Here is a 22232-nt window from a genome sequence, read left to right on the forward strand (position 1 = left end):
AAATAAATAAAATCTTAAAAAAAAAGAACTATGAAACCTATAAATAATACATAAGCACTGAAGGAACTGGTGAGTTTGTTGGAAATTCATGGTCATCTGCAGAAAAGGAGAACATGTAGAAAGCAAGGTCCCCTCTGGCTTTCAGCATGGGGCTAAGTACAGTGAGGTAGGTAAGGAAAGTTATGTTAAGGGAAACCCCTTAACTTTCCAGCCTGAGAGTTCAGAAAAGAGATGACTGACCATTAACACTAAAGAATCCACAAGGGCAAGAGCCAGTGAAGACATCCCCAAACTCTATCTACCCACATCTATGAATGACCCCTAACAACAAAGATACAGAGCGAAGAATGCAGCTAAAGATAAAAGATTTGAAAGGAGACCAAAGCTGCCAGCCAAGAAACAGTCTGTAGTTCAAGCCTAAAGCAGAAAATTATCTGTAAAACATAGGAAATACTATTCATAAAAGAAAAATAATAAAAATCCAGAGCCTTCACAAACTAACATTAATAAATCCAGGATGCAATCCAAAATTACCCAACAAATGCAGTAACCAAAACAATAAAACATATTTTCAGAAGAAAAGAAAATCAAGCAAGCCTAACAGTGAGATGAAACCAGATGTTGAAGCTAACGTAAGAGGGTTTTTTTTTTAAAGATTTATTTATTTTAGAGAGAGCAAGGGGGTGGGGGGCAGAGGGAGAGGGAGACAAAGTCCCAAGCAAACTACTCACTGAGCATGGAACCTGATGTGGAGCTCAATCTCATGACCCTGAGATCACGACCCAAGCCAAAACCAAGAGTCAGACGCTTAACCAACTGTGTCACCCAGGCGCCCCTAACACAAGAGGATTTTATTTATTTATTTTAAGATTTATTTATTTATTTGACAGAGAGAGACACAGCAAGAGAGGGAACAGAAGCAGGAGGAGTGGGAGAGGGAGAAGCAGGCTTCCCACGGAGCAGGGAGCCCGATGTGGGGCTCGATCCCAGGACTCTGGGATCGTGACCTGAGCCAAAGGCAGATGCTTAACAACTGAGCCACCCAGGCACCCAATACAACAGGATTTTAAAGCAACTATTATTAACCTTGATGAAGTAAAACAAAATGTTTAAATGCATGAAAATCACATTGGAAAATATAAATAATGAAAACGAATCAAGGAGTGCCTGGGTGGCTCAGTCAGTTAAGCGTCTGACTCTTGATTTCAGCTCAGGTCATGATCTCAGGGTTATGACACTGAGCCCCACACTGGGCTCCCTACGCAGTGTGGAGTCTGCTTAAGATGCTCTCCCTCTGCCCCTCCCCTCCATGCTTACACACGTATGAGCACACACTTTGCGTGCGCTCTCTCCAAAAAAGAAAAAAAAAATCAAATGTAAGTTCCACAACCGAAAAACATAATTTCTGAAATAAAAAAATGTGTTGGCTGGACAAAACAGCAAAATGGACATGACAAAGTAAAAAGTAAGGACTGACCAAAGACTGATGAAAGTATTATCCAAGATGAAGAGAGAAAGATTAAAAAAAGACTAATTTGCAGATACATGATAAACACAGATCAGAATAAACACGAAGCCCATACTGAGACCTGTCACAGCTAAGCTGTTAAAAACCAAAGCTACAGGGGCACCTGGGTGGCTTAGCTGGTTAAGCAACCTACTCTTGACCTCAGGGTTGTGAGTTTGAGCCCCACATTGGGCTACACCTAGGCATGGAACCCACTTAAAAACAACAACAAAACCACAAAACTATAGAGCAAATATTCAAACCAGCAGGAGAAAAACCACATATTATAAAGCATGGGAACAATGACCCAATTAATGGCTTTCTACTTCTAGGCTGCAATGTAGGGGACACAGAATCCTGGTGGGAATCAGCTGACTCACTGAGTGGAAGAGACAGAGCTAAGATTCCGAGGACACCAACAGGACTTAGAGTTCATCAGAAAGAGTACCAGAGAAGAGAGCACTGCACAGAGGAGAACTTAGGAAATACCACAGGGCCCCTCAAGACTTCAGCTAAACATTGAATGCATGTGAGGAAATTTATCACAGCTTAGGGGAAAAAACACACAGAAGGAAGAAAAGTACCAGTATTTTGCCCTCACAAAGAACCAGGAATATTGCCATTTCCCACAAGCCAGACTGGTAAACCTCATGATTCACAGGTCATTGCAAGTAATACATAGAAGGACCCTCCTTCATTAGTGGGGAATAATTTGCTACACGGAACGCTACTCCAGATCCACATAACAAACATTAAAAGCAAGATTCAAAAGAATCAAATTGTTTTCAAGTAAATTAACTGTGCCCCCAAAAAAACTCAAAAATATTTATTCATAATATCCTACCTAGAACCCAACAAGGCAAAATTTATAGTATCTGGCATCCAATAAAATTGCCAAGTACACAAAGAAGAAAACAATATATATATATATAATATAATAAGAAAAATCAATCAAATAAAATAAATAAAATCAACCCCAAACTAAGATATTACAATTAGCAGATAAAGACATTAAAGTAGGGCGCCTGGGTGGCTCAGTTGGTTAAGCGTCTGCTTTCAGCTCAGGTCATGATCCCAGGGTCCTGGGATTGAGTCCTGCAGCGGTCTCCTTGCTCAGCAGGGAGCCTGCTTCTCCCTCTGCCCATCTCCCTCGCTTGTGCTCTATCTCTCAAAAATAAATAAAATCTTAATAAATAAATAAATAAATAAAGACATTAAAGTAGTAATTATAACTATATTCCATATGTTGAGAAGTTTCTTGTATTTTTCTTATATTTTTATATAGACGATACAAAACAAATCCACATAGAATTTATCAAGATCAAAATAAAAATCGTAAGACAAAAAAATACAATGAACCAGATTAAGAATAGACTAGACACTGAAAATTAGTTGACTAAAAGAGCAAAGCAATTTCTCAAAATGAAACACTGAGAAGCTGGCTTAAAGCAAAATTAGGGGTGCCTGGCTGGCTCAGTTGGTAGAGTATGTGACTCCTGATCTCGGGGTTTTGAGTTTGAGCCCCACACTGGCTGCAAAGATTACTTAAAAAATAAAATCTTTAAAAAAGCACAATTAACTCATTGTCAGTGAACTGTGAGACAGGACTAAGCAACTTATAAGTGTAACTGGAGGCCCACAAGGACAGGAAAGACAGTAACAAGGGAGACAGAGAAATATTTTAAGAAATAATGGCCAAGGGGCACCTGGGTGGCTCAGTCAGTTAGGCGTCTGCCTTCACCTCAGGTCATGATCCCAGGGTCCTGGGATCGAGCCCCATGTTGGGCTCCCTGCTCAGTGGGGAGCCTGCTTCTCCCTCTCCCTCTGCCTGCTGCGCCCCCTGCGCATGCTCGCTCTCTGTGTGTCAAATAAATAAATAAAATCTTAAAAGAAAAAAGAAAAAGAAATAATGACCAAAAACGTTACAACTATGAAGAAAACTAGAAGCTCACAGATTTAAGCAGCTCAAATTCAAGAATGAGAAAAAAAATGGAGAAAACTCTACCAAGGAATATCATTAAATAAATTGCACAAAACCACCGATAAAGTAGAAAACAAATATTAAAAGCAGTCAAAGGAAAAAGATACATGTATTACAAACAAAGAGGACAACAAAGTCCTTACTGAAACAATGTAAGGGAGAAGTGGACCAACGGCTTTAAGTACTAAAAGGATAAAAGTGTAAAACTCAAATTTTATACCTAGAGAAAATATTCAAAACTAGAGGCGTTTTCTCGAAAAGTTAAACATAAAAGTACTATACAGCCCAGCAAATCAACTCCTAGGTATCTACCCAAAAGATATGAAAATATATGTATACACACAGATTTGCACATGAATGTTCACAGCAGCATTATTCATAATACCCCAAATTGGAAACAAACTAAATACATATCCAACGTGTGCCTTATCCAAACAATGGATACTATTCATCAATAAAAAAAGGAAAAAACAGTGACACATGCTAAATCATACTCATTGAAAGAAACCAGACACAAGAGACTACATACTGTATGATTCTATTTAGATGAAATGTTTTCAGAAAAGGCTGGTTGGCTAGGGTGAAGAACAAGGATTTACTACCAATGGACATACTGGATCTTACAGAGGGAAGAAAAATGTTCTAAAATTGCTTTATTTTAATAGTTGTATCAGTTGGTATATTTTATTTATTTCTTTTTAAAGATTGTATTTATTTATTTGAGAGAGAGAATGAGAGAGAGAAAGAGAGAGCACATGAGAGGGGGGAGCGTCAAAGGGAGAAGCAGACTCCCTGTGGAGCAGGGAGCCTGATGCAGGACTCAATTCTAGGACTCCAGGATCATGACCTGAGCCGAAGGCACTCACCTAACCAACCTAGCCACCCAGGCGCCCCAGCTGGTATATTTTAAAAATCACTGCATTTTATACTTGAAATGAGTAAATTTTACAATATATGAAACCATTATACTTTTATTGATGAACTAAATATTGATATTTATGTATCAGTGAGCTAATATATAAAATAAAACTCATTAGAACTGTTTTGTTTTTTAAGTTAAAGACCAGGGTGCCTGGGTGGCTCAGTCTGTTAAGCATCTGCCTTTGGCTCAGGTTACAATCCCAGGGTCCTAGGATCAAGCCCCACGTCAGGCTCCCTGCTCAGTGGGGAGCCTGCTTGTCCCTCTCCCTGCTGTTCCTCCCTGCTTGTGCACTCACGCTCTCTAACAAATAAATAAAATCTTTAAGAAAATAAGGAGTTAAAGACCTTTTCAGACATGTAAAAGCTGAAAGGATTTATGCCCTGTAGACCTACACTATAAGAAATGTAGACAGAAAGAGAATTCTAGCACATGGAAATAGAGATAGCCACAAAATAAGGAATATCAGAAATGGTAGCTACATGAATAATTCTTTAAGGATGATGATGACAACTATGGTTATTAGTATTGTTATTTAATTCTCTTTGAAAGAGTGTGTGGTATAAAAATTTACGACAATAATAGCACAAATCCCAAGAACGAAAAAATGCAAGCATACTATTTAAAGGTTTTCCACTATATGTGAAATGGCATATTGTCACTTTAAGGTAAATGATAACCCTTAAATGATAACCACCATGAAAATAATAAAACATAATAAGCTAACACAAGAAATACAATGGAGACGTGCCTGGGTGGCTCAGTTGGTTAAGCATCTGCCTTCAGCTCAGGTCATGATCCCAGGTCCTGGAATCAAGCCCCGCCATCAGGCTCCTTGCTCAGCGGGGAGCCTGCTTCTCCCTCTCCTTCTACCTGCCACTCCCCCAGCTTGTGCTATCAAATAAATAAAATCTAAAAAAAAAAAAAAAAACAACCACACAACAGAATCCTAAAAAAAAAATGTCAGTTAATCAAAGGACAGAAGAACAAGAGGGAAAAAACGGAACAAGGAACAGATGGACAAATAGATAACAATCATCAAGATAATAAATTTAAACCTAACTTTATCCATGGTCACATGAAATGTAAATGCCTATTTTGGGGGGAAATGGGTATATTCATGATCTTGATTATAGTTATGGTTTCATGGGTATATACATACGTTAAAATCTGTCATGTGTACTCTTTCAGAATGTCAATACTGCATATTTATATAGTATGTTTTATATGTCAATTATATTTCAATTAAAAAATCAACAGTAAAATAAAAAGGAGATTCTAAAATATCTTCAAAAATTCTTTTTAAAAAGGCAGGAAAGGAAAAACAGAAAAAGAAAACAACTGACACAAACAAAAAAAAAATATGGTTGTTCTCCAATTCATCCATGTCAATAATTACATAATTATTTATGGACTACACAAACTAAATACAGAGTGTCAGATTATGAAAACAATAGGCAATACATCTATTTAAAAAACACCCTAGGGGCACCTGGATGGCTCAGCTGGTTAAGCGGCTGACTCGATTTCAGCTCAGGTCATGATCTCAGGGTCATGAGATCGAGCCCAGAGTTGGGCTCTGCACTCACTGTGGAGTAGGCTTGATATTCTCTCTCTCCCTCTCCTTTGGCCCCTCCCCCCACTCACAAGCACACACATTCTCTCTCAAATAAATAAATCTTAAAAAAAAAAATCACTGAGCAAATTTTAAGAGCTAAAACTATTAACATTTTAAAAGATAAAAGAAATCAGAATTGTTGACAAACTGGTTTAGGCAATTATTCTCAAGACACAAAAAATACACATACAAATAAATTTATATAATGGCCTTCACCAAGATTAAAATCTTGTTATGCTTTTCAAAAATCATAGTTAAGCAAACAAAAAAGTGCCAGACTAGTAGAAAATTTTTCAAAACATAGCTCTGACAAAGGGTTTGTCTTGAGAGTACATAAAGAAATTGTATAATACAGTAAGACATATGATCTGATCTCTTTTTAAAGGGGGTAGTAATAAAAGATTTTAAGATACTTAACAACAGAAAATACATAAATGGGCAATAACCACACACTAAGATGCTCAATATTATTAGTCATCAGGAAAATTCAAATTAATCCACTACTACACACCCACTAGAATGGCTAAAGTTAACAAGAACAGCAATACCAAATGTTGGCAAGGATGAAGAGCAACCCAAGTTCTCATACATTACAAGTCAGACTATAAAATGGTACAACCACTTGGAAAACAGTATCAATTTAAACATACATTTACCAAAGGATCTAGCCATTCCTTAGTATTTACCCAACAGAAATGAAAACATATGTGCACACGAAAGTATGCAAATGTTCATAGTAGCATTATCAGAATAGCCAAAAATAGAAGTGAACTAGATCTCCATCAGATAGATTAACAAATGAATAAATTGTGGTACATACATACACTCTGCCTCCCTCACTCTGTCTTTGTCCCTCCCTCCCTTCCCAAAGACTGCTACTCAGAAATGGAAAAAAACAAAATATTAATATACATGACACGGATAAATTTCAAAAACATGCTAAGTTAGGATTAGGCAACTTTTTCTGTAAAGGGCCTGAAAGTAAATGTATTTAAACTTTGCAAGAGGCCAAACAATCATTCTCTCACAACTACTCATTCAACTCTTGCTTTTGAAGCACAAAAGTAGCCATATATAATGCAAAAGGTACAAATATGAATATGTTCCAATAAAACTTTACAAAAACAGGCAAAAGGCTAGATTTGGACCACAGGTCGTAATTTGCTGACCCCTGAGCTAAGTGAAAGGAGTCTTCCTCAAGGACACAGTTCACATTTTATAAGCCTCCTAGCACTTAGCCAAAGACTAAGGCTAACTACTATGTCAATGCGTGAAAAGAATCCAACAGTCAGATTAAGAAAAATCACCTGTGGATCTGATCTTGTCTGCTGGAGCGAACTGGAGCTAATCCATCTATTTCATCAAAAAATATTATAGAAGGTCTCATCAAATATGCCTAGTATAAAAAGAAAACAAATGTTATTTATATTAGTTTTCACTTTTTACATTTACATTATTATATTTTCTTAATAGGTAATATAAGCAAATGGTTCAACACGCAGCAGCTAAAATACAATAAAAATGCTATCTCCTTACCACCCAGTCTCCAATCACAAGGCCAATCCCAGTAAACAATTACTATTCTGTTTATTCTTCCATATGTGTCGTTTATACACGTACATAAAAATGTAGTTTGCTTTCCGCCCGTGGACGCCGCAGAGTAAGCATCGTTAAAGTCTCCCCTCCCACCGCCGTCATGTCTAAGTTAGAGTCTCCCAAAGAGCCTGAACAGCTGCGGAAGCTCTTCATCCGAGATTTGAGCTTTGAAACAACTGGTGAGAGTCTGAGGAGCCATTTGGAGCAATGGGGAACGCTTACGGACTGTGTGGTAATGAGAGATCCAAACACCAAGCGCTCCAGAGGCTTTGGGTTTGTCACGTGTGCCACTGTGGAGGAGGTGGATGCAGCCATGAATGCAAGGCCACACAAGGTGGATGGAAGAGTTGTGGAACCAAAGAGGGCTGTCTCAAGAGAAGATTCTCAAAGACCTGGTGCCCACTTAACTGTGAAAAAGATTTTTGTTGGTGGCATTAAAGAAGACACTGAAGAACATCACCTAAGAGATTATTTTGAACAGTATGGGAAAACTGAAGTGATCGAGATCACGACTGACCGAGGCAGTGGCAAAAAGAGAGGTTTTGCTTTTGTAACATTTGATGACCATGACTCTGTAGACAAGACTGTCATTCAAAAATACCATACTGTGAATGGCCACAACTGTGAAGTAAGGAAAGCCCTATCTAAGCAAGAGATGGCTAGTGCTTCATCCAGCCAAAGAGGTCGAAGTGGTTCTGGAAACTTTGGTGGTGGTCGTGGAGGTGGTTTTGGTGGGAATGACAACTCTGGTCGTGGAGGGAACTTCGGTGGTCGAGGTGGCTTTGGTGGCAGTCGAGGTGGTGGTGGATATGGTGGCAGTGGGGATGGCTATAACGGATTTGGTAATGATGGAAGCAACTTTGGAGGTGGCGGAAGCTATAATGATTTTGGCAATTACAACAATCAATCCTCAAATTTTGGACCCATGAAAGGAGGAAATTTTGGAGGCAGAAGCTCTGGCCCCTATGGTGGTGGAGGCCAATACTCTGCCAAACCGCAAAACCAAGGTGGCTATGGTGGTTCCAGCAGCAGCAGTAGCTATGGCAGTGGCAGAAGGTTTCAATTACTGCCAGGAAACAAAGCTTAGCAGGAGAGGAGAGCCAGAGAAGTGACAGGGAAGCTACAGGTTACAACAGATTTGTGAACTCAGCCAAGCACAGTGGTGGCAGGACCTAGCTGCTACAAAGAAGACATGTTTTAGACAATACTCATGTGTATGGGCAAAAAACTCGAGGACTGTATTTGTGACTAATTGTATAACAGGTTATTTTAGTTTCTGTTCTGTGGAAAGTGTAAAGCATTCCAACAAAGGGTTTTAATGTAGTTTTTTTTTTTTTTTGCACCCATGCTGTTGATTGCTAAATGTAATAGTCTGATCATGACGCTGAATAAATGTGTCTTTAAAAAAAAAAATGTACTTTTAAACATACTATTTTGATGCATTTTAAGCATGGTATACATATTGCTTTTACCAAATAACAGTCTATTTATGTAATAATATATTTTAATTAGTTTCCATAGAAGTACATGAAGATCTTCATTCTTTTTTGACAGCTATAAAATGCCCTACTGTATGTATGGGTGTGCCATGATTAAACTTGTCTCTTATTTGTGGACACTTAGGCTATTTTCAATCTTTTCCTACTATCAACAATGCCTGAATAAGTCTTTGTGTATGTTTAACATTTCATATCAATATAAACCTATCAATATAAAAAATTCTAAAAGTGGTTTAAAAGGCAAATGTCATTTATAATTTAATTAGATATTTTCCAAATTGCCTTCCACTGACCTACCAATTTACCCTCTCACCAGCAATATTTAAAAAACCTCACCAACAATGTATTATCAAATTTCTCAATCTTGACTAATTTTTTAGGATAAAAATCTCATTTCATTTTAAATTTTTATTTCTACTATCAATAAAAAAGCACTTTTCATATCTTTAAGAGCCATTTGTACTGCTTTTTTAATCAAAGTTCTGTTCATATCCTTTGCGAATTTCTCTATTGGATCATTGTGGTCTTTGGCTTAGTGATTTCAAGGAGTTTTTATTTTAAAAATTAAACCTCTCTCTGTGAAAGAAAATACAACTATTTATCTGCAAGGGAAACATTTAAATATGTGTCTTTTGGTTTTGCTTATGATATTTCGTTCCAGTGCAGAATCTACAAAGGAAACTTATACAGTGGATCCTTTCTTCCATAGCTAGACTCTCCCTACTCTGAGATTAGAAACAAAAACTCTCAAGGGTTTTCTTCCACTACTTTCACAGTTGTCATTTTTCACTTAAATCTTAAATCAAGCAGGAACTTAACTGAAGGTAAAAAAAAGTATTAGATTATAAATGAAAAGTCTTTATATTCTACAATTTAGTCAAATATATAATTTGTTTCGGAATTACTTATAGCAAATTCTTGGTTCATAGGAAACTCAACTTACTAAAAACCAGGTATGAATTTCCCAATTCTCTCTTACTGACATGACATGCATTAAACATCCAGTGTTTTCTTTTTTTTTAATTTTTTTAATTTTATTATATTATGTTAGTCACCCTACAATACATCATTAGTTTGGGGGGTATTTTTTAAAGATTTTATTTATTTATTTGACAGAGAGAGACACAGCGAGAGAGGGAACACAAGCAGGGGGAGTGGGAGAGGGAGAAGCAGGCTTCCCACTGAGCAGGGAGCCCGATGAGGGGCTGGATCCCAGAACTCTGGGATCATGACCTGAGTCAAAGGCAGACGCTTAATGACTGAGCCACCCAGGCGCCCGCATCATTAGTTTTTGATGTGGTGATCCATGATCCATTGTTTTCGTATAACACCCAGTGCTCCATGCAGTACGTACCCTCCTTAATACCCATCACCGGGCTGACCCATCCCCCTCCCCCTTCCCCTCTAAAACCCTGTTTGTTTCTCAGAGTCCATAGTCTCTCATGTTTCGTCTCATCCAGTATTTTCTAATAATTTAAAATTTGGGGGGAGGAAAGGGTGAGGAGCGTCAGAGGGAGAAGAGAGAAAATTTTAAGCAGGCTCCACACCCAGTGTAGAGCCCAACGTGGGGCTCAATCTCACAACTCTGAGATCATGACCTGGGCCGAAATCAACAGTTGGGATGCTTAACCAACTGAGCCAGCCAGGCGCCCCCTAATAATTTAAAATGAAGGGCATTTCAACTACAAAACTTGGGTTTTGGGGAAAAAAGCTTTATAAAACTAGAATTATGTATTAAGAGAAAAAGAATAGGGGAGTCTGGCTGGCTCAATCAGTAGAGCATGTGACTCTTGGTCTTGGGGTCATGAGTTCAAGCTCCACACTGGGTGTAGAGATTACTTAAATAAATAAACAAACAAACTTAAAAAAGAAAGAATAAAGATTTGATCATCACTCTTCCGTACATGAAACACACAGCTGTTTTTGAGAATTACAGCCCTGCAGAACTGTAATACCAAACTGTAGTATATTATGTGCCCTCCACTGTGATAAACACTACATACTTCCTTTCTGTGAAATCTCACAGTAGTCCAGTGAGAATATTATTTCCCCTGTTTTATAGAAGAGGCAACTAAGAATCAGAGGTTTTCATTTATTTCACATTATATACTTAATAGTAAAGCCACATGTTAAACATTTTTCTGACACCAAAGACCAAACTCTATTGTTTTTAAGATTTTATTTATTTGAGAGAAAGAGAAGACAAACTGAGGCGGGGAGGGGGGTAGAGGAGAAGGAGAGGGAGAAGCAGGCTCCCCGAACAGCAGGGATCCCAGATCCCAACACAGAGCTCCATCCCAGGACTCTGGGATCATGACCCAAGCCAAAGGCAGAGGCTTAACCAACTGAGCCACCCAGGCACCCCCAAAGACCAAAGTCTTAGCCAATATATTATACCTACATTTCATTTACTGCATAGATCATGTCCTTAATTTAAGAATGTGGACTCTTTTATTTAAAAAGACAATAATGTGGGGCACCTAAGTGGCTCAGTTGGTTGAGGGGCTGCCTTCGGCTCAGGTCATGATCCCAGGGTCCTGGGATCGAGCCCTGAGTCAGGCTCCCTGCTCAGTGGGGAGCCTGCCTCTCCCTCTCCCTCTGTCTCCATGCTCGTGCTCTCATTATCTATCTCAAATAAATAAAATCTTTAGAAAAAAAATTTTTTAATTAAAAAAAAAAAAGACAATAATGGGGGTGCCTGGGTGGCTCAGTGGGTTAAGTGTCTGCCTTCGGTTCAGGTCATGATCCCGGGGTCCTGGGATTAAGCCCCATGTCAGGCTCCCTGCTCAGGGGGGAGCCTGCTTCTCCCTCTCCTCCCCGCTTGTGCCCTCTCTCACTGTCTCTGTCTCTCCCTCAAATAAATATTTTTTAAAATTCAATAAAAAGTGAAGTAAATAAATAAAAAGACAATAATTGGGGCATCTGGGTGGCTCAGTCAGTTAAGCATCTGACTCTTGATTTTGGCTCAGGTCATGATCTCAGGGCTGTGGGATCAAGCCCTCTATCACGCTCCGTGCTCAGCAAGGAGTCTGCTGAAGATTCTTTCCCTCTGCCTCTCCCCCCAATGCCTGCTCTCAATCTCTGTCTCTCTAAAATAATAAATAAATCTTAAAATTTTTTTAAATAACAACACAATAATGACTATCAGCAATTTTTCAGAAAAGAAAGCATTCCAACTACTCTTACCTACTTACTCACAAAGAAAACTATGAAACAGAAATAAACTGAATTTAGATTTAAGAAGAGAATTAATTTATGCTATAGTTTTGAATGAAACCAAGACACATTCCTACTCCCAGCATGACGGGGCTAAAAGCATATTATATAACTCTGTCAAAAATTTAAAATTAAGTCACTGGACAACACATCAGCATTCCCAAACTAATTCTTTCATCCACCAATACTGTTCTATATTTGCATTTTTCAATTATTAGTAAATACTCTTGAAGCAAACTGACTGCCTATGTTTCAATTCCCAATAGACACTGAACACCTTGAAGGCAAAAATTTTACCCTATTCCTCTTTCTACTCCCATTATTCAGAACATGCAGTTCCTCATACTAACTAAAAATAATATTTGAGGGCACCTGTGTGGCTCAGTCAGTCAAGCGTCTGCCTTAGGCTCAGGTCATGACCCCAGAGTCCCACGATCAAGTCCCACATCAGGCTCCCCACTCAGCGGGGAGTCTGCTTCTCCCTGTGAACCTCCCCCATCTTGTGCTTGCTTTCTCTCAAATAAATAAAACTTTTTAAAAAATAATAAATTTAAATATAAATAAAAATAATATTTGAAGTGCTTTACCAATTACAAAGGACTTTGATAAACATGAACTCAAGTAATGACTGCTCAAAGACTGCTTGCTGAAAGCTTCTTAATTTCATGTAATTTCCTTAGATATTATGAAATAAAAGCTGCACTGCCAAATATGAATGACTTCCTTCACTAGCTCAAATAATCAAAAGTGAATTTATAATAGGACTAATAAAAGTCTTATGAAATAATATTGTTAAAGTTATAGTAATAAAAAAAATGAAGACTGCCTACATGATATTCAGTCACCTAACCCTGACTTTTAAAACCACTCATTACTGGGGCACCTGGGTGGCTCAGTCAATTGAATGTCTGACTCTTGGTTTTCGCTCAGGTCATGATCTCAGGGTTGTGGGATCGAACCCCACATCAGGCTCTGCACTCAGCAGGGTCGGCTTGGGATTCTCGCCCTCTGCACCCCCTCCCTGCACACACACTCTCTCTCAAATAATCTTTTAAAATAAAATAAACAGCATTCATTATTGAATTCTTCCAGTACCATATTTACAGCTCATGAAAATAACAGACTGCTCTGTGAGATTTCTTGCCCAAATATTTAGCTTTTCCTTAATTAGATTATAACCTAATGATATATATATATTATACTCCAGGTTCTCAATACCACCTTACATGGTATTATATGCCTACTAGCCACTTTAATAAATGTTTTGTGAATCATCTTAAATTAGTACTATTTAAACTGCTATTAAATATATCCAAAGCATACAAATTCAGATTACCGATCCTAAATTAAACATACTGATTGGAAATATGCCTTCTTGTGAACAGTTTATATTTACAGACTAGATGTATTAAATATTCTATTTTAAAGAAGATACTCATATAAGCTGATTTCACTTACCTGATCAAAAAGAAGCCTAAGTTGCCGTTCAGATTCACCAACCCACTTGCTCAGACAGTCTGCTCCTTTTCGCATAAAAAAAGCCACCTTTTTGTCTCCTTGACTGCACTCGTTAGCTAGTGCTCTGGCGACCAAGGTTTTACCTGTACCAGGAGGGCCATAGAACAAACAGCCCCTAAAGGAAAAAAGAATCAACAGAAGTAAGGCAATGCTATCACCACCATTAATAACCAACATACAAGGATGCATCACCCATATAATTTTTTCCTAATGTATATGATAATTATTAGACACTGGAAAAGCTTTTTGTAGCATAGAGACGAAAGTTTCACTTTGCTGAAAGCATTCAAGGATGCTCTCAACAACAAAACTTTGGTAAGCAAATCAGAGAAAAGAGTAATTTGGCAAGATATATCAAAATTTTAAACGTGTTTTCCCTGTGACCTAGAAATTTATCTTAGAATGTATCATACAAAAAGACTCAAAAGAATATAATATAGATTTTAAATGGATGTTCAAAAAAGCATTAATTCTAACCATGAAAAACTGAAAAAAATTAAGTGCTATCTATTAGTAAGGCACAGATAGGGGCACCTAGCTGGCTCAGTCGGTGGAGCATGCAACTCTTGATTTCAGGGTTGTGAGTTCAAACCCCATGTTGGGTGTAGAGATTACTTAATAAAGTCTTAAAAAAAATCTTAAAAAAATAAGGCACAGATAAACACAGTGTTACATCTATAAAACAAAGAACTAGTAAAGTATCAAAAAGAATAATACACACATTATTGCTATGGGAAGGTGTCTAGAATATATTATAGAGTAAAACACAGTTATATAAAGGTATTACTGAACAATTTCATCTATATTAAATGTTTATATGTACTTATAAACAAAATATAAACTTAACATACACATATATGTATAAAATAAGCCTATAAAAAATATACAAAATTGTTCCTCCCTAAGGAGTAAGACTACCCTCTACTTATGACACTTTCTGCTTACCTCTCTCCATTTTGTTTCAGTTTCTCCCATAACTACACTACTTTAATGACTTTGAAAAAAGTAATAATTATTTTTAAAATCCAACATATCTATAAAAAACAAATAAACTGCTTTTATGATTTTAAAAAGCCACTGTAGAATAAGCCACATTTTTCGTCTACTGATTAATAGAATAGAGAATGACTCTTTAATAAGATTTACATCCTGAAACAGATGGAAAGTGAAAAAGAATATTTAGCAGTTTAAACCTAACAGTCTGTATGTACATCTTCAGAATATTTTATTCTGCCCAATTTCCTTTAACATAATTTCTAGCCTTTTCTCAGCCTAGCTATCTCATGATCAAATGCAATTAATCTGATCATAAAAATAAATATCAAGCTTACCATTTCAAACCTATCCCATAATGAAGTCAAAGAAACACTTAATTGAAGTTGTGTTTCCAAAGACTAAACAAACAACATAAAGAATCCAACTCAATGTTATTAGGAGGCCAAACTAAGGAAAATCCACTGGACAATCCACTTGTATATTCAAGTCCTGTATAAAGATTTATACCTTGTGCCTGACTCTTAAATGCTGAAATGTGAACTTCAAGAACACACTTAGTACCAAAGCCTTTCAACACTAAATAATAAAAATTCATTCCTAATTCTCATTGCTAGAACACATCAAATAAATACAAACAAAATACTTATATTTATAATCATTTATTAACTGAAATTCGATAAATTAACAGTAACAATAATAAACATCTAGAACATTACTTACCTTGGAGGCTGGATCTTAAATTTTTCAAAAATTTCTGGATAAAGAAGTGGGAATACTACCATTTCCTTTAGTGCATGAATATGATGGCTCAATCCACCTATGCTATCAAACCGCACCTTTGATAAGGGTGAAAGAAGGGGAAAAGTTTAATATAAAATAATTTTAACTGCTTATAGAATTTTTAAAATTATGAGATAGTCTTATGATTCAGAAATATAGGCAAAGCAGGAACTGCTGAACATAAAGTTCCAAAAACTTCACTTTTGAAATGTAGAAAAATAAACTTAGCAATAAAATTCAAGTTTACATTGCAGTTCAGCTAAATAAAGCTACCATTCTTTAATCTCCTAGTAACTAAGGACAAGATTAATGGCCAATCTAACACTTTAATGGGTGTCTATAGGAGATGATAAGTTGTATTTACACTCTAATATTTTAAACGCCTTTCAAAATACCATCTATCACATACATTCTTAGCAAGCGCAATACTGTCCCCAAGGGAGCAAAAACGGATTTAGACGTAGGGTGAAAAACATCTTAGCTACTATAATGGTTTGTGACCCTCCAAAGCTGAACTTTACATAACCAAATTTCTTCTTTATTTTTTGTAAAGATTTATTTATTTATTTGAGAAAGAGAAGAGAGAAAGTAAGTGGGGGGAGGGGCAGAGGGAGAGAATCTCAAGCCGACTTCTTGCTGAGCACAGAGCCTGACGTGGGGCTCAATCTCATGACTCATGAGATCGTGACCTGATCGGAAATCATGAGTCGGACACTTAATTGAATGAGCCACCCAGGCACCCCATACCTAAAAGACTTTGTAAAGTAAAAATTGTATAGAAAAAAGCACTTGACAGAAATATTGCCAAAATGTTAACAGTGATTGCCTCTGACTGCTGGATTAGGGCAGATTTCTTCCCCTATATCTTTATTGTATTACGGTCCTTGAAAATGTTTCACAATGAAATGTTACTATATAAAAAAATTGAAGTAATCTATAAAAATAAATGCAGAGTTTAAGTAACAGAAACATTCTAAGAAAACTATATTTTCTTATATATGATATCAAATTTTAAAGTAAAAAGTCCCTTCTTACTGAAGGGAAGAGACATCTAAAATTAACTAGATTCAAGAGAGTAAGGTACTAATAAACCAAATAACCAAAGATCATTAAGTAAGGTCCTCTGAAGGGCACCTGGGTGGCTCAGTTGGTTAAGCTGCCAACTCTCAATTTCAGCGCAGGCCATAATCTCAGGGTTATGTGACTGAGCCCCAACTCACCCCGGTCAGGTTCCACACTCAGCGCAGAGTCGGCTTGAGATTCTCTCTCCCTCTTCCCCTCCCCCTCCCCCCAGGTCATGCTCACTCGTGCTCTCTAAAATAAATAAAATAAAATAAATTAAAATAAATAAATACATAAATTTAAAAAAAAAGGTAAGGTCCTCTGAGAATGTGTACTCATAGATATGAGATTGTGAATTCAATATTCTAAATAAGGTCTTCAATTAAAATATTTTCCCCTATGATTTCAGATTGGAGATAGCTAACATTTCATTTTGAAATATTACACAACTATATTTCCTAAGTTTCTTATATGAGAATCAATTAAATTATGTTGTACAGAAAGGCTTATGGGAACAAAGAAAAAAAATCAAATACAATCTTGGCTATGCAGTAACCTTATTCCAAAATATTCCCCCCAAAAAGATTATACTAACAGTAAAAATCTACTATATCCTCTAAATCTTGTCTCACTCTTCATACTACATACTTTTCCTGGGTACTATAACCCATTTCCCATAGTGATCTCAACTATCTTTATATTGGAAACCCATATCTGAATTTCTAGATATTTCTCCTTAATGCCAAACCTAAATAACTAATTTCCTATAGGTACTTCCATTTGTGATGTGCCACTGACACCTAAACACGTCTACAACTAACTAAATCACCTTGACCCCTCAAAATATATTCTTCTTGTAAGATTCCCGGCCTCAGAGAGTGGATCATCCCACCCAGTCGCTTAAGTCAAAAACTTAGGTCATACATTCAATTTGTTTCTCTCTCTCATTCCCCAAAAGCAATAATCAAGAATCACCCAATTCATCAAATCTGAATTCTCTCCTGAATTCTGTCAAATCCACCTATTCCTTCCTTCCATCATTACCCTACCGTGACCATTACTCTAGATTACTATGTTACAACTATGTCTAAACCAGTTTCCCTAATGTCAGCCTTGCTTCCCTCAAATTCATTAATTACATCATAAACAGAGTACTCCATCTACAATGTAAAACTGATCATGAAATCTAAGCAGCTTCAACAATACCCCACTAGGTATCATGGTTTATGAGTCCTTGCCATATTTGTGAGCCTCATTTCCTACCCATTTTTTATTATATATGCCAGTAACACTGAAATGGGGGGGGGGCTTGAGTAAGCATCACATGGTACCAGAGTGCTAGGTTTCAAATCATATGCATCAAAACACTAATAATGGTGATATCTGGGTTTTTATTTTTATTGTGTGTTGCTTTAGAAACAAGAAATAACCTTTATTTAAAAAAAAAAAAGCTCCTTCTAGAAAAACATTTACGAAACTTACTGATTTATCAATGTTCATTGGATCAACATCAGCCAAGCTTGCACCCACTTTGACACGTTCTCGGAGAATACCACTAGCTAAATCTTCTGCTCTGAAGTTCATAGGTAAACATCTGAAATTCGTAAAAATGCAGGTAGAGAATATTAAAAGTTTTACATTTTCAATGTCAAAATAAGTGTAAGTCCCTGATACATTTTCATCTTTCTCCTTTTTCTCAAAACCCAGAAAATAACAAGGATTTCATATTTTTGAAGTACTTTACCTAAGTTCCTTTCAACTTTCAAGGCCAAAAATAAATGTATTCACTAGACAAAACAAACGAGATCACTAATCTATTTATTTGTCCGAAGAAACCAAGCTATTCCAACTTAGAACACAACATATTATATACAGCATTAAATGAACTCAAACTTTATTATTATATTTGTCCTCAGGTATTATGTGGGTATGTCTACATGATTTAAAAAATTTCTTTCCCTTTAATTCAAAGGAAACCAATCCGAGATCACTTTTGATCTAACTAACCTTTATCTTTTGTATAACTACCTTAAAATAGATCTTTAGCCACTTAAAATCTTACATTGTATTATTTAATTTTATTACCCTAAGAAAATATAATCTACTTCCTCTTTCAATCTTGGATAAACACCAAAAAAAAAAAAAAATGACATAAACAGCCTCAAAAAAAGTATAGTTTCCATAATGAATGTACTTTTCACACACATTTCTGAATCCTAACTTAACCTTAAAAATACTTCCAAAGCAAGTATCAGAATAGTTCAGATTAAATAAGCATTAAATTCTTTTATTTAAACTTAGATTTTGAGGCACCTGAGTGGCTCAGTAGGTTAAGCGTCTGTCTTCGGCTCAGGTCATGATCCCAGGGTCCTGGGATCAAGCCCCGCATCAGCCTGCTTCTCCCTCTCCCACTCCCCCTGCTTGTGCTCTTTCGCTTTCTGACAAATAATAAAATCTTTTTTTTTTTAAGATTTTATTTATTTATTTGACAGAGAGAGAGAGAGAGCACAAGCAGGGGGAGCAGCAGGCAGAGGAAGAGGGAGAAGCAGGTTCCCAGCTGAGCAGGGAACCTGAAGTAGGGCTCGATCCCAGGACTCCGGGATCATGATCTGAGCCGAAGACAGACGCTTAACGACTGAGCCACCCAGGTATCCCAAAAACTTTTTTTTTAAGATTTTATTTATTTGACAGAGAGAGAAACAGCCAGAGAGACACAAGCACAGGGAGTGGGAGAGGGAGAAGCAGGCTTCCCAATGAGCAGGGAGCCCGATGCACGCTCCATCCCAGGACCTGGGATCATGACCTGAGCCAAAGGCAGACGCTTAACAACTGAGCCACCCAAAGCCCCTAAAAACTTTAAAAATTTAAAAAAATAAACTTAGATTTTTTTTCTCTTACATTTTCTTTCCATCATCCACATGAGGAATTCTTTTCAGCATAAAATCTATACCAATCCAAACTTGTTTCCAAGACCGACTAACTGAAAATTTGGTATTTCTACAATAGATATATAATGCCAAATTATAGAAATACTTTGCTAAATGTAAATTTTCTAAATATAATTTATCTCTACTAGTATAAACATAAGCTAGAAAATTAACTCAAATTTTAAAGAATAAATTATAATTTGGGATGCCTGGGTGGCTCAGTCATTAAGCATCTGCCTTCGGCTCAGGTCATGGTCCCAGGGTCCTGGGACCGAGCCCCGCATCGGGCTCCCTGCTTGGTGGGAAGCCTGCTTGTGTTCCCTCCTGCTTGTGTTCCCTCTCTTGCTGTGTCTCTGTCAAATAAATAAATAAAATCTTTAAAAAAAAAAGAATAAATTATAATTTGACATTCTAATCACTTACTAGACAAAACACTGGTTCTCTCACCCAGTGAAAACTCCTGAGATTTTAGTGAGCCACGTATTAATCATTTACCCTAGGTAGGCAAAGACCACTAGATGGCACTCACTGAACCAAAACAAAACAAATTTTCCAATAAAATCCAAGGGCTCCTGAGGCGATTCTATTACAAACCAAATCAGGGGCACCTGGGTGGCTCAGTCAGTTAAGCGTCTGCCTTCAACTCAGGTCATGATCTCAGGGTCCTGGGATCGAGCCCCATGTTAGGCTCCCTGCTCAGCAAGGAGTCTGCTTCTTCCTCTCTTTCTGTCCCTCTCCCCCAACTCCGGCTCTCCCTCTCTCACGCTCTCCCTCACATAATTAAATAAATAAAATCTTAAAAAAAGAGAGAGAGAAACCAGATCTTACTCTGAGGTCTGTAATCACTGTAAGCATCTATAATCAGCTTCACTAAATGGATTTGAATTAGAGGAGAGGTACCAAGGAAATACTACCATGGTTGTTGGCCTCTTCCCCTTGGCTCTTCCTCCTTTACGTTCCTTCATTCCTTGAGTAGTTACACAGTAAATAATTCATGAGAAGTTTCCCAAGGTTAGATTTCTATTCTAAGAATTACTAAGTAAAAACCAAGTCAGTACATTACTCTAGTCTAAAATATGTATTGAATATCGGTGTTAGCAAAATGCTAGTGCAGATAAGAATCCCATTCAAAAAATAACTGTTCTTCCTTTTTCTACAATGGATATAACAATAAAAAATTTACTAACCTATTTCTTGCTCTTGCCATACTTTTTGATTTCCTTCTTTCAAAGCGTTCTTCATCAGAAGAAGTTGTGTCACTACTATGAATGGCATGCTTCTTTCTCCTATTTAAAGAGAGTAAAATCCTTAAAATCATTATAGCAGCAAATGGTTTTAAAAAACACATTGTTGGGGCACCTGGCTGGCTCAGTCTGAAGAGAATGCAAGTCTTGATCTCAGGATCATGAGTTTGAGCACCATGTGGGGTACAGAGATTACTTAAATAAAAATTTTTTATAAAGATTTTATTTATTTGACAGAGAGAGAGAGACAGCGAGAGGGGGAACACAAGCAGGGGGAGAAGGAGAAGCAGGCCTCCCACTGAGGAGGGAGCCTGATGCGGGGCTTGATCCCAGGAGCCTGGAATCATGACCTGAGCCGAAGGCAGACGCTTAATGACTAAGCCACCCAGGTGCCCCCTTAAATAAAATCAAAAAAATTAAAAAATAAAAAAACCAATATGGGGCACCTGGGTGATTCAGTCAGTTGAGCAGCCGACTTTCGGTTGGTTTCGGCTGCGGTCACAATCTCGGGGTCGTGGGACTGAGCCCCTGACCCCCATCTGGCTCTGCACTTGGTGCGGAGTCTGGTTGGGATCCTTACCCCTCCCTCTTCTTCCCCCTCTGCTCCTCCCCCTGCTCTCTCGCTCTCAAATAAATAAAATCTTTTAAAAAAAGAAAAAGGAAATTTGATCCTAACGCCCAACTTAGCTCTACAGTGAAAAACAATCATTACTCATAGAAATGTAAAAGCTATTAATTGGTTTTTGACTTTTAGGATTAACCTAACAAATTAATCAAGTAATAATTAGTAAGTGTCACAGAAAAAATATAAATGCTATCAGTCCAAATAATACAAAAAGACAGAGAGGAACCCAGCTAGCTCAGTCAGTAGAGTGTGCAATTCTTTATCTCAGGGTTGTGAGTTTGAGTCCCACGTTGGGTGTAGGGATTACTCACAAATATAATCTTAAAAACTTAAAATATAAGAGGGGTGCCTGGGTGGCTCAGTCATTAAGCGTCTACCTTCAGCTCAGGTCATGATCACAGGGTCCTCAGATGGAGTCCTGTGTGGGGCTCCCTGCTTCGCGGGAAGCCTGCTTCTCCCTCTGCCTGCCACTCCCCCTGCTGGTGCTCTCTCACTCCCACAAATAAATAAATAAAATCTTTAAAAACAATTTTTAAACAATTCTATATATTACTCAGTGCTCATGAAGCTAAGTGTACTATTAATCCCCTTTACCTATTTCACCAATTCCCCCTACCCCCTCCCCTCTGGTAACAATCAGTTTGTTCTCTATAGTTAAGAGTCTGTTTTTTGATTTATCTTTTTTTCTTCACTCATTTGTTTCTTAAATTCCACATAGTTCACTCTTTACTTTTAAGGTTAGGA

At 37.3% G+C, this 22232-nt stretch overlaps 1 protein-coding gene across 4 annotated transcripts in view; it reads right to left on the minus strand.

The window, feature by feature from the left end:
* ATAD2B (ATPase family AAA domain containing 2B) overlaps positions 1 to 22232 on the minus strand; it is a 161507-nt gene that overhangs the window by 97165 nt on the left and 42110 nt on the right. For 2 of the 4 annotated variants that reach the window (XM_025867806.2, XM_025867805.2), the window contains exons 9-13: positions 20807 to 20905; positions 18175 to 18286; positions 15571 to 15686; positions 13795 to 13969; positions 7333 to 7421 (exon numbers count right to left, since the gene is read on the minus strand). In XM_025867806.2, the coding sequence (XP_025723591.1) occupies positions 7333 to 7421; positions 13795 to 13969; positions 15571 to 15686; positions 18175 to 18286; positions 20807 to 20905 (591 nt within the window). Of the gene's footprint in view, positions 1 to 7332; positions 7422 to 13794; positions 13970 to 15570; positions 15687 to 18174; positions 18287 to 20806; positions 20927 to 22232 lie in introns of all 4 variants that reach the window. The other 2 variants (XM_025867804.2, XM_073897052.1) reach the window with 1 other exon arrangement.

This window comes from Callorhinus ursinus, unplaced genomic scaffold (assembly GCF_003265705.2).
Source record: "Callorhinus ursinus isolate GAN/ISIS: 27379988/994484 unplaced genomic scaffold, GSC_fseal_2.0 scaffold10, whole genome shotgun sequence".
In the NCBI taxonomy this organism is placed as follows: domain Eukaryota; kingdom Metazoa; phylum Chordata; class Mammalia; order Carnivora; family Otariidae; genus Callorhinus; species Callorhinus ursinus.